This window comes from Tauraco erythrolophus, chromosome 15, assembly GCF_009769465.1.
Source record: "Tauraco erythrolophus isolate bTauEry1 chromosome 15, bTauEry1.pri, whole genome shotgun sequence".
Lineage (NCBI taxonomy): Eukaryota > Metazoa > Chordata > Aves > Musophagiformes > Musophagidae > Tauraco > Tauraco erythrolophus.
Genome location: NC_141479.1, coordinates 1,701,612 through 1,715,804, shown reverse-complemented (window position 1 = coordinate 1,715,804; position 14,193 = coordinate 1,701,612). Strand labels below are relative to the sequence as shown.

Below are 14,193 nucleotides of genomic sequence, written 5' to 3'. Positions count from 1 at the left end.
ATGAATTCATCTTGATCATAGAATCATGGAATGGTTTGGGTTGGAAGGGACCTCAAAGATCATCTAGTTCTAACCCCCCTGCCATGGGCAGGGACACCTTCCACTACACCAGGTTGCTCAAAGCCTCATCCAACCTGGCCTTGAACACTTCCAGGGATGGGGCAGCCCCAACTTCTCTGGGCAACCTGTGCCAGTGCCTCACCACCCTCAGTGTAAAAAATTTCTTCCTTAGATCCTATCAAAATCTCCCCTCTTTCAGTTTAAATCCATTGCCCTGTGTCCTGTCACTACACACCCTTGTCCAAAGCCCCTCTCCAGCTTTCTTGTAGCTCCTTCAGCACTGGGAGGTGCTGGAAGGTCTCCCCGGAGCCTTCTCTTCTCCAGGCTGAACAGCCCCAACTCTCAGCCTGTCTCCATAGCAGAGGTGTTCCAGCCCTCGCATCATCTTGGTGGCCTCCTCTGGACCTGCTCCAGCAGCTCCATGTCCTTCTGACATTGGGGGTCCCAGAACTGAACGAGAGCAGAGTAGAGGGACAGAATCCCCTCCCTTGACCTGCTGACCATGCTGGTCACGGTACCAGATAGTTCTCTAGGAGTTTGATCCAGCTTCACGCCAGTCTTATTACCACACCTAAATCTGCATATTTAATTGGGATTGCCAAAACGAATGGCTTGTTTTCCGAAGCCTGAGCTAACTAGTAGAACTTGCTGCCAGTTCACTTTTGCTGCCCTTTGCACCAATCTGAGCATCTTGCTACTTCATCGTGGGGAGTGGCTGCCTTCGAAGACAGCACTGTCAACATAACTGAAGTGGGCTGTTTGACTCTGGGCTGACATCTCACGAGCACATATATTTTAGCCTCTGGTCAAGCAGCAGCGCTATATCCGACTCGGATGTTTCTTTCCAGCAGAACAAAACTTGGCAGCCACTGGAATAAGCAGGCTGTGAGGGAAAGGGAAGCGTGGTGTCAGATAATGGTAGAAGAATTGAGATGAGAACAATCTGAAAGAGCAGAGCTGGGGTGGACACAGCCTAAAGCAACGCTGTTTGTCTTCTTGCACAAAGAAGCTACCGGCAAACAAGGATATTTATGACGGGGTGAAGCAGTGGGCTTGGTGCAGGCAGGCAGAGCTGGTGGTTCGTACTGGCACATTGTGTCTGTCCTGCAGCTAGAAAGGGGAAAACAATGGCAAAAATTTTGCCAGTAGAGGAAGGCTGGATTTGACATTAGCTGCTACTATTTGGACAAAAGAAGCAAGCTACTGGTGATTAAGTGACTTCAAATTTCTGCCAGTATGGATTTTATTACAAACAAGTAATGCTGTCCAGTTAAATGAGGTTTAAAGGAAAGAATAAGCACTGAAACAACCTCAAGGTATGCTTCAAACAACAAACTGATGAGCTGGTCTGTAGCCAAGAGTTAAACTTAAGGCAAATGATGGGGCATGGAAACAAAAATAGCATATTGTTTGTAAGATTCAGTAATGAGTGCTAGGTGTTACAAATTCAGAAATGCACATCATCTATTTATGACCGAGGTATAGAATTTAGTTGAATGAGCTCTAATGACAGGGGAAACACTTGGTAAAAGGTCTCGGCTGCAGGTGTTCAGCACGTGGTATTTGATTTTAAAGCTTGCTAATGAACAAGCTTGAGATGAACTTTTTTCTTTAGATAGCAGGAAACACCTCCTGTATCGTATTCCCTTTATGTCCTAAAAGACCCTGGAGTAACGGCAGTGGAGTCAGTCGTGACCAGGAGCCAACATAGAAGCTGCCTGCAAGATGGGTGAAGATGCTGTGTGATGGCTCATCTCTGGGATGAATTCCTGCTACGTAGGCGTAGCACAGTGGTGCAGGCTGTCCCGGGGCTGTACTCCAGCGGAGTTAGGCACTGTAGCTGTAGGGAAAAATAGGGGAAAGTGAGGCTATGACACTCTATGGGTTCTGGACTGCTTTGGTGGCAGAGAAGCTTGAAATCATCCTCTAGGTGACTTGAAAACCCCTTTTTACTTAGCTTTTGAAGAATACTACCTGTGAAATGCATGGCTTCTGTGTCAATGAGTTGCGTCTAGATTTTTTCTTTATCCCTTAGTTTATACTTTTCATTTGCAAAGAGGATTAATAACTTGATATCTAGGTTAATTTAACCACTAAAAGTACAGCTGTATCCACAGTACTAGACCCACATCTTGCTCTGTAACGACTGTTTGCTACCAAGTTGTTTTTTGGATTTTTTTTTCCAGATTGTGAACAGGCACGGTCCCGAGGCAGACAGGCATTTACTACGCTGTCTATTCTCGCACGTGGATTTCAGTGGCGATGGTAAAAGCAGTGGCAAAGATTTTCATCAGGTACAATTTACAATGAGGCATCTGTTACTAGTTTTGGTTGTAAAAAATCTGCAATAGGATTTGATCCACTTCAAGCACAAAGGCAGGTTAGAGGTAGTAGTTTCAAGCAAACTCCTTTTCTGGGATGTGGCCTTTCAGTTGCGAGCACCTTTTGTCATTTCTCAAGACAGAAGACAACAGATGGTTGATACCTGACTCTTACAATCCCTCAATCTGGAAAAAACAGATATTTCAGTACAATTGCTCTTTCTACCCCATGCAGTGCTCTGTTTTGAAAGCCTGCCTTTATCTTTTAAAACTTTGTCCAAATCCACTGCCATTTGTGGTGCTGGCTGTGTCTGTTCTCAGGAGTGTTTTCATCCTTAAGCAATTTTCCTACAGACTTTAGCTCAAACAGGTATCAAATATTCTTTGATTCTATTGCAATCTGGGAGGATGTTTATGGAAAATGAGACACTGCCCATATGATGGAGAATTCTTGATTACTTTCTCAGTCTTAGAAAAAACAAACCTGAAGAGAACTTGATTGAAAAGAAACTAGTTAATAAGAATTTGGGCACTTACAAGACTTAAGCACCTTATCTTTGTTTAGTTTTACTGCGTGCAGTGAACAGTAGAAGTTTTGTTTTGTTGTTCTGTTGCAAAACAACGTGAGTGTTCAAGTTATCTTGTGCTTTTCAGACTCAATTTCTGATCCAGGAGTGTGCGTCGCTGATTACAAAACCCAACTTTATCTCGACGCTGTCCTACGCCATTGACAATCCGTTGCACTATCAGAAGGTTTGTATGCTTCTTGGAGGGGATCCCCGTGTCAAACTACAGCAAATTGGTCTGTAGGAGGCCAGCTGGTTTTCCCTTGTGTTTTTCCTGGTTTTTTGAATGCCTAGGATTGGTTGTACTAGAGTCTTAAAAAAATTGAGCTTGCCCAGAAGTTGGGTGTTTTTTTTGTTAAACTGAGCAAGTTACTCAATCACTCAGAAAGATTAAGCTTTAAAACTAGTTTGCAATCAAACATTAGTACTTTATGGCTTCTTTGTGGCAGCCAGAACCAAATTAAATCGTCAGTGCTCCTGTTTCTTTCAGTATGGAAGCCATGATGGGGGTTTAATAGTGAAGGAGCAGGATATGTGGAAGAAACTTTTAGTCTAGGTGTATCTGAAAATAGTTCCAAAGGGGCTTTGTTTAGCCACATATGCCTTGTGTTAACTTAGAGCAGAGTAGTTACTAATATTGGAGACCTGCAAATGAACTCTAGATAGCCTGGCACATTATGAATAACATAACAGCTTCCATTTAACTCTTCTTTCCTGTTTCAGAGTCTAAAGCCTTCACCCCATTTATTTGCCCAATTGAGTAAAGTCATCAAATTAAGTAAAGTTCAAGAGGTAGGTGAAATCTTATTTCAAAAATATTTTAATGGGTTTTGACTCAGCTTGTTAGAAAGGATGATGTCCCCTTACTGTGGTTTTTGTTGTCGTTTATAGGTGATTTTTGGTCTCGCTTTACTGAACTCTTTCAGCTCGGATCTACGAGGTTTTGGTAAGTGAAGCTTCCAAAGTACTGCTGCAGGGACACCTTTTTTTTTTGTTTTAAACAGAGGGCTTTCTAGATGGATAGATGCGTGCCTGTGTGACCTGAGTAGCGCAAGACCTTGCAATTAGTGGTGCCATTGAAGTCTGAACACTATTTTGAGAGGGGCAATAGATAGCACAGTGATCTTGTCTTCTATGAAGTTGAAGGTCTGTTTCATGAATGACTTGCTAGATAATAAATCAAATTGAGGTATCGTGATATCTTATCTTGTAGTTGTCCATTAATATTTGAGTTCTGAGGTATGGATTACGAGACTTGTATTGAAATCTGAACTGTTGTGGCCTGTGGTCAACAAACTCAGATTGAGAGAGTGGTACTTAGCTAAAAAGAGTCTTCATATGAAAAAGATGTCCGGTTTTGACTTCAGCCTCTTTTGTTTTCAAAAGCTGCCCAGTTTATCAAACAGAAACTCCCGGATCTTTTGCGCTCTTACATTGACGCGGACGTCAGTGGAAATCAAGAAGGTGGCTTCCAAGATATTGCAATAGAGGTCCTGCACCTTCTCCTCTCCCATCTCCTTTTTGGGCAGAAGGGAGCCTTTGGGGTAGGACAGGAACAGATTGACGCTTTCCTCAAAACATTACGTAGAGGTAAGTGTGGTGGTGCTCAGGAAGCCTGACTAAATGCAAGTTTTGAAATGGTTTTTCATAACTTGCAGTCAGTGCAGGGTGCTGCTGAGGTAGAACTCGGGATACTAATTTTCATAACTCTACACTGACACAAAAGTACTGCTGTTCTGGCATGGGGCCATAATGTCCTGTCTTTCTTGGAAAAGAGCAGTAATGTGGTCGCATGTTTGGGTTTTTTGAAAAGTTGTAAATAAGGGTTAAGCAGGGGGTATTGAAGTCTATGTTTGCTTGCTTCTGTGGGATGGTATTTGTGGATTTAACTAAAGCAACTCAGTGCACTGCAGTTGAAAAACTTGGAACAGTGTAAGGAACACACATTACCATTTCCAACAGATGGAATTTAAGCACTGGCTTGCTTATGTTGGGTGTGGATCAAGGAGGAAACACTGGCACAGTGAGGGAAGTGACTTTGAATAAAACTCTGGTTCATTTCCTGGAAGCTACTGTGGTGCTTGTGTGATGGCAGGGGGTGTTACCGATAGTCTGTGAACTTGGTCTCTTCCTTTTTGGAACAACAGTGTTTGCTGTACACCTGTCAGAATAAGGAGGGTTTAGACTCGAAGCTAACTGAATTTAACTCAACCCATGTGTTGGTTCTGCACAGACCTGGATGAAGACACCTTTTATACAAAAGCAAAACGTTCTCTGTGTTTAACTGTAATGTCTTAGTTCATACTTACTGTAATGAAGATGAACTAGCTTCTGCAGTTCCCCTCACTTTGCTTTGGGAAACTGGGAGCTCTTCTCCAAAAGGCCCTGTAGGGTATGGAAGCATTATGCATTATCTTAAAAACAATGCTGTCACAGGAAGGCTCAGCCATATGGTGTCTTTGCTGCTTTCAACTATGAGCAAAGCTCCCATCCACACACCTGATCCTCTCATTACTGTGTCTCTCTTAAACTTCACTTCCCTGAAAGGAAGAAGGGAGTATTCTCTCTTTCCATGCCCAAGGGCCTGGTTTAGATGTGCTTGACTTCTTAGGCTCAATAGCAGTTCCTTTGTTTCCTGATACTTCCCGATGTGGAGGAGAGGCTTTTGCTCTACTGCTGTATTGTTTCCTGCTCTGTGCTTCTTTTGGATGACTGCTGTTAGTGACAATCTAATTCTAAACTTGCCACCAGCACAGCTGGTAGCCCTTTTGGGCAGCTGCAGTGAACCTGTATGAACCTAGTTGTTGTGGTTTAACCTCAGCCAGCAACTAAGCCCCACACAGCTGCTCGCTCACCCCTCCCTGGTGGGATGGGGGAAGAGAACCAGAAGAGTAAAAGTGAGAAAACTCGTGGATTGAGATAAAGACAATTTAACAGGTGAAGCAAAAACCCCATGGACAAGCAAAGCGAAACAAAGAATTCGTTGACCACTTCCCATGGGTAAGCAGGTGTTCACCATCTCCAGGAAAGCAGGGCTCCGTCATGCATAACGGTGACTTGGGAAGGCAAATGCCATCACTCAGAATATTCCCCACCTTCCTTGTTCTTCCCCCAGCTTTATATGCTGAGTGTGGTGTCTGGTCTGGAACATCCCTTTGGTCAGTTAGGGTCAACTGTCCCAGCTGTGTCCTCTTCCAGCTACTTGTGACCCCTAGCCTACTCACTGGTGGAGTGATGTGAGGAGCAGAAAAGGCCTTGACCCTATGAGCACTGCCCAGCAGTTACGGAAACATCTCTGCATGATCAACACTGTTTTCAGCACAAATCCAAAACGTAGCCCCATAATAGCTACTGCGAAGAAAATTAACTCTATCCCAGCCAAACCCAGCGCACTAGTCTATTCTACATTCTTGTTCTCTAGGAATATCCAAGTGCCAGTAGAGAAGTGGGAGGTGGGATGGAGGAATGCTGCGTGAGTGCTCTCTTGATTTATGCAGCAGCAGGGAAACCTCTAGCACTGCAATAGTTATTTTGAATAGTCACTTTCATGCAACTGGTGTTCTGGGGGTTTTGACACTGATTTTTGTTACTCTTGCCTTTAGATTTTCCCCAGGAGCGTTGCCCTGTGGTGCTTGCACCACTTCTATACCCTGAAAAACGGGACATTCTAATGGACAGGATCCTGCCTGATTCTGGAGGGATAGCCAAAACCATGATGGAGAGTTCTCTGGCAGATTTCATGCAAGAAGTTGGCTATGGCTTTTGTGCAAGGTTTGTGGGAAAATGTAATTTTCAAGCATCTTGGGTGGCGGTGGTTTTCTTTCTTGAGGCAAAAGGTAACACTTAAAGTACTAAAATAACTAGAACCTCATTAAGAATTAAGAGGTCATTTGTTTTGATTTGAGTTTTAGATTTTGCTTTCTTCTAGCATGTCTGTACATATGAGAATGTGTAGGCTTTTATGGTAAGAAGTACTAGGTAAAGGTATTCAAATTCCTTATAGAATCATCTGGTTGGAAGAGACCCTCAAGGTCGAGTCCAACCGTTCACCCTGCACTGTCAGGGTCCCTAAACCATGTTCCTCAACACCAAATCCGCATTGTTTTTAAACACCTCTAGGGATGGGGAGTCCACCTTGTGAAGGTTTTCTAAGAATTTGACCATCACTCTTTGTTTAAATAAAACCAAAGTGGCTAGGGAGGCATAAATTCCAACTAAATCCTACTAGATCGTTGGAATAATTTTGCTCTTGTGACAGACTCCTGTTAGCTCACTGTCTGCATGAAATAGATTGCGGAAGAACGGAAGGTAGTAGTTTGACTTCAAGAGAGTTGACCACCACCAGCAGCAGCAGCTTTCTGTTTGTATTGGGTTTTGATCAGTGTGGTACTCGATATGATTGAGATTATTTGTAGCTGTAGAATCTCATTGTGGTAGTGAATTGCTGGCAATAAAGCAGAATATCTTGTCAGCTGCATCAGTCTTTGCCTGCTTAGGCTTATTTTGGTGAAAATACGGCTGCCTTACACACAAATGCAGGGTGAGTCTATATTCGTAGGCATGATGATGTGAGGGCTGGAGCACCTCTGCTCTGGAGACAGGCTGAGAGAGTTGGGGCTGTTCAGCCTGGAGAAGAGAAGGCTCTGGGATGATCTTATTGCAGCCTTTTAGTACTTAAAGGGGCTACAGGAAAGCTGGAGAGGGGCTTTGGACAAGGGCATGTAGTGATAGGACATGGGGCAATGGATTTAAACTGAAAGAGGGGAGATTTAGGTTGGATATAAGGAAGAAATTCTTCCCTCTGAGGGTGGTGAGGCACTGGCACAGGTTGCCCAGAGAAGCTGTGGCTGCCCCATCCCTGGCAGTGTTCAAGGCCAGGTTGGATGAGGCTCTGAGCAACCTGGTGTAGTGGAAGGTGTCCCTGCCCATGGCAGGGGGTTGGGACTAGATGATCTTTGAGGTCCCTTCCAACCCAAACCATTCCATGATTCTATGCATTACCCACATCTTCAATAGCGTTCCATATTCTTGCAGTCTGCCTCTGAAATGCCCGATAGACTGCTCTGTTCTTGAGTTGCTGGAGCCGTGGGAAAGGGGCTGTGGTCCACAGAGCTGTGTGTGTTTGCAGGAGCGGTGTGAGTGGGACTAGAGATCTTTGCTTACAGCACCTGACACAAGTGCAGCCTTACGGGGGCCGTTTGTTTATACACGTGTGTAAACTGGAATAGTCACCAGAAAAGTGGAAGAAGCAGCTAGACTTCAGTTAGAAACTGTCTATTGAAGAGTTAATTTGGATATGTTAAAGGTTTGTTTCCTGCTGTATATCTATCTGCACAAATCCGGCTCAATCTTGGAATGCGGTTTTTAAGGATTTGGGATGATGCTCTAATGCAGGCTCCTGTTGTCACTACCAGTGAGTGTGTGGCTGGCTTTGAAGGGGGCCTTAGTCTTAGCCCTCAGTATGAACCTAACGCTTGTTTTAAAGAAAGATTCACTTAAGCATAAGCTAAGAGAGGTAAATTATTCTGTGTTTTAAAAGAAAGACTATTGGCTACTTCGGGGAGGTGATAAAATCTCGAAGATATTAACATAAGTTTCTATTTAAACAGTGAAGTAGGGAAACACAATGTAAATGTGTTGGAAGATACTGAAAATTATTTCCTTTGTTAACATTTGCCTGTTGATAAAATAGTGGTTTTTTGAGCTATGATGATGCTGTATAAATCTGTGAAACATCTCTCCCTGTTAAGAAGACAGGTATCCTGTAGCCTCGACCTGGATACACGGCACAGTGTGTTTCATGGATATACTCACACCCACTTTCTGCTGAATTTCTCTTCTTGCTCATCCTGGAATTATTATGTTGGATCATTTGACTGACATCACTGAAGTTGAGAGAAGGGGCATATTGTCCAGTCTGTAATTAGTTTCTCCCAGCAATCCCTGTGCTGTCCCAGCTTGTTTTGGTCACTCTGTCTTACGTGTGCCGCGGTGGAACTTGCTTCCATGTTGAGATCTCTCTGTTTCGTTGCCTCTTAGCGTGGAAGAGTGTCGCAACATAATCATGCAGTTCGGTGTTCGGGAAGTCACGGCTGCCCAGGTTGCCAGGGTTTTGGGGATGATGGCTCGCACTCATTCGGGGCTGACAGATGGTATTCCATTACAAGTGAGTGACCTACTGGCATGGGGATTATTTCTGTTTTAATCAGCAGAAAATAAGAGTTAAACCACTGGCTTCTAGTAATTTAAGAATTGCTTTTATATTCAACACTGTACTTCTGACTGTTCCTCTGTAAATGCCTATAATACGTTCTTGAATGAAAGGGTCTCAGAAGCGTGCAACTGGTGGCGTTACTGGTCTGAACTTCTGCTTACCTTCATAGTGCAGGGAGTTCTGTAGCTAGTGGCTTTTGAGTCTGCTTTATTTTTTTTAATAGTATTTGATTGAGTATATTTAACTTGCAGTCTATTTCGGCTCCTGGCAGTGGGATTTGGAGTGATGGGAAAGATAAAAGTGATGGAACACAAGCCCATACCTGGAATGTGGAGGTCTTAATTGATGTTCTTAAGGAGCTGGTAAGTTCCATGAGCATCTTGCTCTTTTGTGGGAAATACCTGAATGAAGGGCATGTCTCAGGGTGAATATAAAGCTTTTTCAGCTTCTCACTGCCTGAATGGCTTTGAATCTCATTGATGTAATCACGCTGCTGTACTTAAATGATTGGTGTTTTTTCCTCATTAACAAGTATATTTTGAGGAATTGTGGGAAACAAAAGCTGCCTGAATGGCTTTGAGTGCAACTTGAGGTTTATTCTGCACTGCTCCCACGTATTCCAGCATGTGTTCTCTGAGGGGTTTTGTGTTTGAACTTATTTTTCTGACAGTGTGAAGTTTTGTGCATCAGGCACCTTGTTTTGAAAAGCTTCTTGCTGTAGGGATTAATGTTGAAAATGAAACAAAATATTTTTGTAGCCACTCGTTCCAAAACTAAGTGCTTTTTGTGTATAATGATGCTTCAGAAATAGGAAAGTTTTCTTCCACCACTTTATAAGCAGCATTTTTTGTAATTAACTCAGTGAAACACGAGAACTGTTTCCTTTATCTACCTTCTATTGAGTGATTTTTTTTATTATTTTTTTTTCCTCTCTGTTCCTTCTAATCTATGGAGGAGTCACTATTTTGTTTTCCTAAACCTTGGTGCATGCAACTAGCTTTGTCTTTGGTGCTCACCGTCTCTGAAATGAGTGGTCTGTGTTGCACGATGGCCACGGTTCCCTCCAAGCTCTCTCATCCTTAGGGTTTCACACTATCGTTGAAAATCTAGTAGGTGCTTTGCAAGTACTTGCAGTGTATGTTCTTCAAAAGGAAAAGCAAGTTCTGCTTGTCAGCTGATCAGACCCTGGTGCCTTTTACTGGAGGGCTTATGGAAGCCCACAAAAGGAATGAGTTAGCATGCTAAAAGGGAGCTATGTGTTTGGGTGTGTTTTGGGTTTTTTTTCAAAGACTTGTTAATGAAATTTTTGGAAGGACACGCAGCTACTGCCTGTAGTGTTGGGGGAAGTGCAATTTCACAGGCTGGTTTCAAAAATTAACTTGCATCAAGTTCTCACAGCTATCTAAATCCTGTTTTTTCAAAACAAGTGTCTTGCTTTCAATTAGAACTTGGGTGGATGTTAAGCTGGGTAAAACACTGATGAAGAGGGGTTCTTAGGAGACAGTACTGAAGATTGTAGTGTTCAAGGCTGACTACTCTCTTGTTTTTTCTGGTTGCAGAATCCTAGCCTGGACTTCAAAGTAGTAACCTATGAATTGGACCATCCAGGATTTCAGATTCGTGACAGCAAGGGCCTGCATATTGTAGTGTTTGGCATCCAGAGAGGGCTGGGCATGGAAGTTTTCCCAGTTAATGCCATATACAGACCTTGGAAGCACGCAGAGGGCCAGGTAGGTTTACCAGCGTTTCTGCTGTATCTGTACAACACTTTCCAAGTTCCTGAATTTCTTGCGTGGCAAATGTGGATTGGCAATGTGAATTTTTGGACAAGCCAGCCTTGCTAAGTTGGCCTGTAAGGCATCAGACTCAGGTATGGTACTGAGGTACAGTCTGTTAACCGAGCAGTGTTTTGGTTTTAGTGGAGTTCTGATGTGTAGTGCAGCGTAGTGTAGAACTGTTGCTGCATGGCTGTGCTCTGAGATTTTTACCTGGTTACAGAAAAAGGCTACAGCTTTGTGCAAACAAGTGCCTTCAGCACACCTGTATCTGGCACTTTCAGAAATCCTGGGAGGAGAAGGTGAGGTTTGGTCTTACCTACACATTGATAGTAAATCTTGACTCACCTCTACTGCTTTGTTGGTTTGCATCATTCTCAGAAATGTGGCAGCTGATAGAAGGAATCCGAAACTCTAAATATGTAAACTATTTTTGATGTCTTTTATTCCAGCTCTCCTTCATTCAACATTCCCTCATAAACCCTGACATCTTCTGTTTTGCTGACTACCCTTGTCATACTGTTGCCACAGACATCCTGAAAGCACCACCAGAGGATGACAATCGAGAAATTGCTACGTGGTAAGCCTGCTCTCAACTGCTTTTCATACCTAGGGTTAGAGTAAGATTACTTTTCTGGTCAAGTGTGGCTTTATCTTCATGCAACCAGATTTATTTGTAGCTGTGTACATCCCAGTAGATCAGCCATTAGGATTTGCTCTGTGCTTGATCGGTGAAAGTTCTCATATTACCAGAACTTCCTATGGACTTCCATAATATCTGAAAACATACTGCCAATTCTTACTTTTATTGGAGTCTTCTGGCTGTCTGGAGAATTTCTGCTGGTGTATTCTGGCAGATAGTGTGAGCTGAGAGGAGGGGAGAGAAAAGGTAGGAATTTCAGTGTCTTTCCTAGAATGACATTAGAGAAACTTGCTCTACTTGCAGGAAAGAAGTTCTGGGATTTAAGTAGTAGATTTATATAGCTATTGCTGAGTTAATGTGTAAAGCTGGCTAGTGTGAGTTTCTGAGCTGAGCTTTACACCTCTTCTTTTGGTATGGCTGTGTAGCTGATTGCAGTGAAGATATTTGCTTCAGTTTCCATTGTATGGCCCAAAAAAGGGGACTGGAGGATGGGGAATATGGATAAATCAGGGAAGGTGGCAATGATTATTTGACTGTAAAGCGGACAAAACAAGTAGAATATCTTCTCTAAGCTTCACAAGTGGGGACTCAGAGGTGTTTACAAAGGTGTATTCCCTTTCTGGAAATATGTTTCAAGCTAAATTATAAAAGTGACTCACCTCAAGCTGAACTTTTTTCAACATTAGCTTTCAATTTCTCCCTCTTCCCTAACAGAATCAGAAGCTCTTAAGCTCTTAAATTGGTTTGTGGAGGGGGGAAAAAAAAGGGAGTTATTTTTCATAGTTAAGAACGGTCTTGTAGGCTTAATTGTATGTGATAAGAGCTGCAATATCAGGTTGTTTGCAGTGGGCATTGCTTGATATTGTCTTACAGTTGTTAATACAAAATGCTTGAATCCAGGATCCTGTGAGCTAACTACTTAGTAACTTTTTGGGGGGGGTTGTCTATTTGTTTTTTTTTTCTTTTGTTAGGAAGAGCCTGGATTTGATTGAATCTCTGTTACGACTGGCAGAAGTGGGACAGTATGAGCAGGTTAAGCAGCTCTTCAGTTTTCCTATCAAGCATTGCCCAGATATGTTGGTATTGGCCTTATTGCAGATCAACACGTCCTGGCATACCTTGCGCCATGAACTCATCTCCACACTCATGCCAATTTTCCTTGGCAACCATCCCAACTCTGCCATCATTTTGCACTATGCATGGCATGGACAGGTAAGGATTTTCACTGGAGCGTGCCTGTAGTTTGTTCTGAAAGCTTGTTAAGTGGGTTGAATGGTTAGAACAACAATGCTTGTATTGGTTATGAACTGGGTAATTTAAACCCAGGAGGTTAATTATCAGTGGTTTATGCAAAGTAGTATGAGTTGTCTCCTCCCTGTCTTAAAGCAAACTGTTGTGCATTGATTTTCTTTGGGGAAATATATTCAGAATAAAGAAATAAGAGAAAATGAGAAAAAATGGGAAAAAAAACTGAGAAAATATTCCTGGAAAAGTAGAGACCAAAGTTTGACTTTTTTAACCTTTCAGTTTTAACCACCGTTGACCAGAGTTTGATTTAAAAAAAAAAAAAAAAACAACTTAAATCCAAACCAAACACAACAAAACAACAGCAAAAACCTCATAACAGCAACAACCCTCCTTCTGCCAACTCTGAACGTCACACGTTTAAAGTGTAGAAACTTGAAGCAGTAAGAGATGAGGAGGCTTAAACCAAAATAATGTCCATTGTACTTGCTAAAAGATGGAGGCTATTCTAGTTGTAAAGAAACTACTTAGACTGTAATTTTTAAGTCTAGGGTGTTTTCTGAAATCTGAGGACTGGCTGCTGACCTCTTTCAAGGGGAGCTTCCATGTAGAGACAGGGTAACTATGCAAAGCTCAAACTTTTAATGAGCTTTTATGGATTTGCCTTTTGGTGTGGCCTTCATCTTGTGTCCACTGGTAGTTAAGCAAATAAGTTTCTTCTTAAGACTCCTAAGCCAGAGGAAGCCTCTGAGGTGAGAGGGAATCTGCATTAGGAAACATCTTGCACTGTTCAAGTAGAGTTCATGATAAGAAACTTCACCTCTGAGGTCTTGGTCCATGTTCACTGCACAATTGTGGCTGTTTGCTAGCTGAAGTACCGTGAACGCTTTCTATTTTTCCTGATAAAAGTCTTTTAAATTGTAGAATGGGAGGGTAGGATAGGAGTGATGTGCTTTTTACATAACATCTTGAAGTGGCAGAATATGTAATTTTTCCACAGGGTAGGCTTCAGAATCAAGTTCAAAATGATGTGACATGGTGCCGTTCCACAGCTTGAGGATGTTTCACTTCCCCAGATGGAACCTTTGAGCAATACCCTTGGTGCCATCAGAATCTTAGTTGCATTGTAGCTTGATTGCCCCTGTGTGAGCAGAGAGCTAGACACTGTGTTTTCCATGTTAAGGTGTGGTGTTGCAATTCTCACTTCAGCACATCATGTCAGGCATGACGTTTTGTAAAGGATTTACCTATTCCAAAAGCAATTTCTCTACGATTGAGAGGAATTAGACTTGTACAGTGGTAGGAAAGAGGTGGGGATGTACGTACTTATGTTCGTAGTCATTCTGCGTCCTCTAGTTGTAGCTCCTGG

At 42.7% G+C, this 14,193-nt stretch overlaps 1 protein-coding gene across 6 annotated transcripts in view; it reads left to right on the top strand.

Moving 5' to 3' along the window:
* The window catches only part of CNOT1 (CCR4-NOT transcription complex subunit 1), a 59,336-nt gene that overhangs the window by 8,673 nt on the left and 36,470 nt on the right, over positions 1 to 14,193 (top strand). For all 6 annotated transcript variants that reach the window (XM_086621208.1, XM_086621207.1, XM_086621210.1 and 3 more), the window contains exons 3-13: positions 2,247 to 2,354; positions 3,036 to 3,134; positions 3,671 to 3,739; positions 3,839 to 3,893; positions 4,334 to 4,537; positions 6,550 to 6,718; positions 8,987 to 9,113; positions 9,413 to 9,523; positions 10,721 to 10,891; positions 11,389 to 11,516; positions 12,551 to 12,791. In XM_086621208.1, the coding sequence (XP_086477334.1) occupies positions 2,247 to 2,354; positions 3,036 to 3,134; positions 3,671 to 3,739; positions 3,839 to 3,893; positions 4,334 to 4,537; positions 6,550 to 6,718; positions 8,987 to 9,113; positions 9,413 to 9,523; positions 10,721 to 10,891; positions 11,389 to 11,516; positions 12,551 to 12,791 (1,482 nt within the window). The remainder of the gene's footprint in view (positions 1 to 2,246; positions 2,355 to 3,035; positions 3,135 to 3,670; positions 3,740 to 3,838; positions 3,894 to 4,333; positions 4,538 to 6,549; positions 6,719 to 8,986; positions 9,114 to 9,412; positions 9,524 to 10,720; positions 10,892 to 11,388; positions 11,517 to 12,550; positions 12,792 to 14,193) is intronic.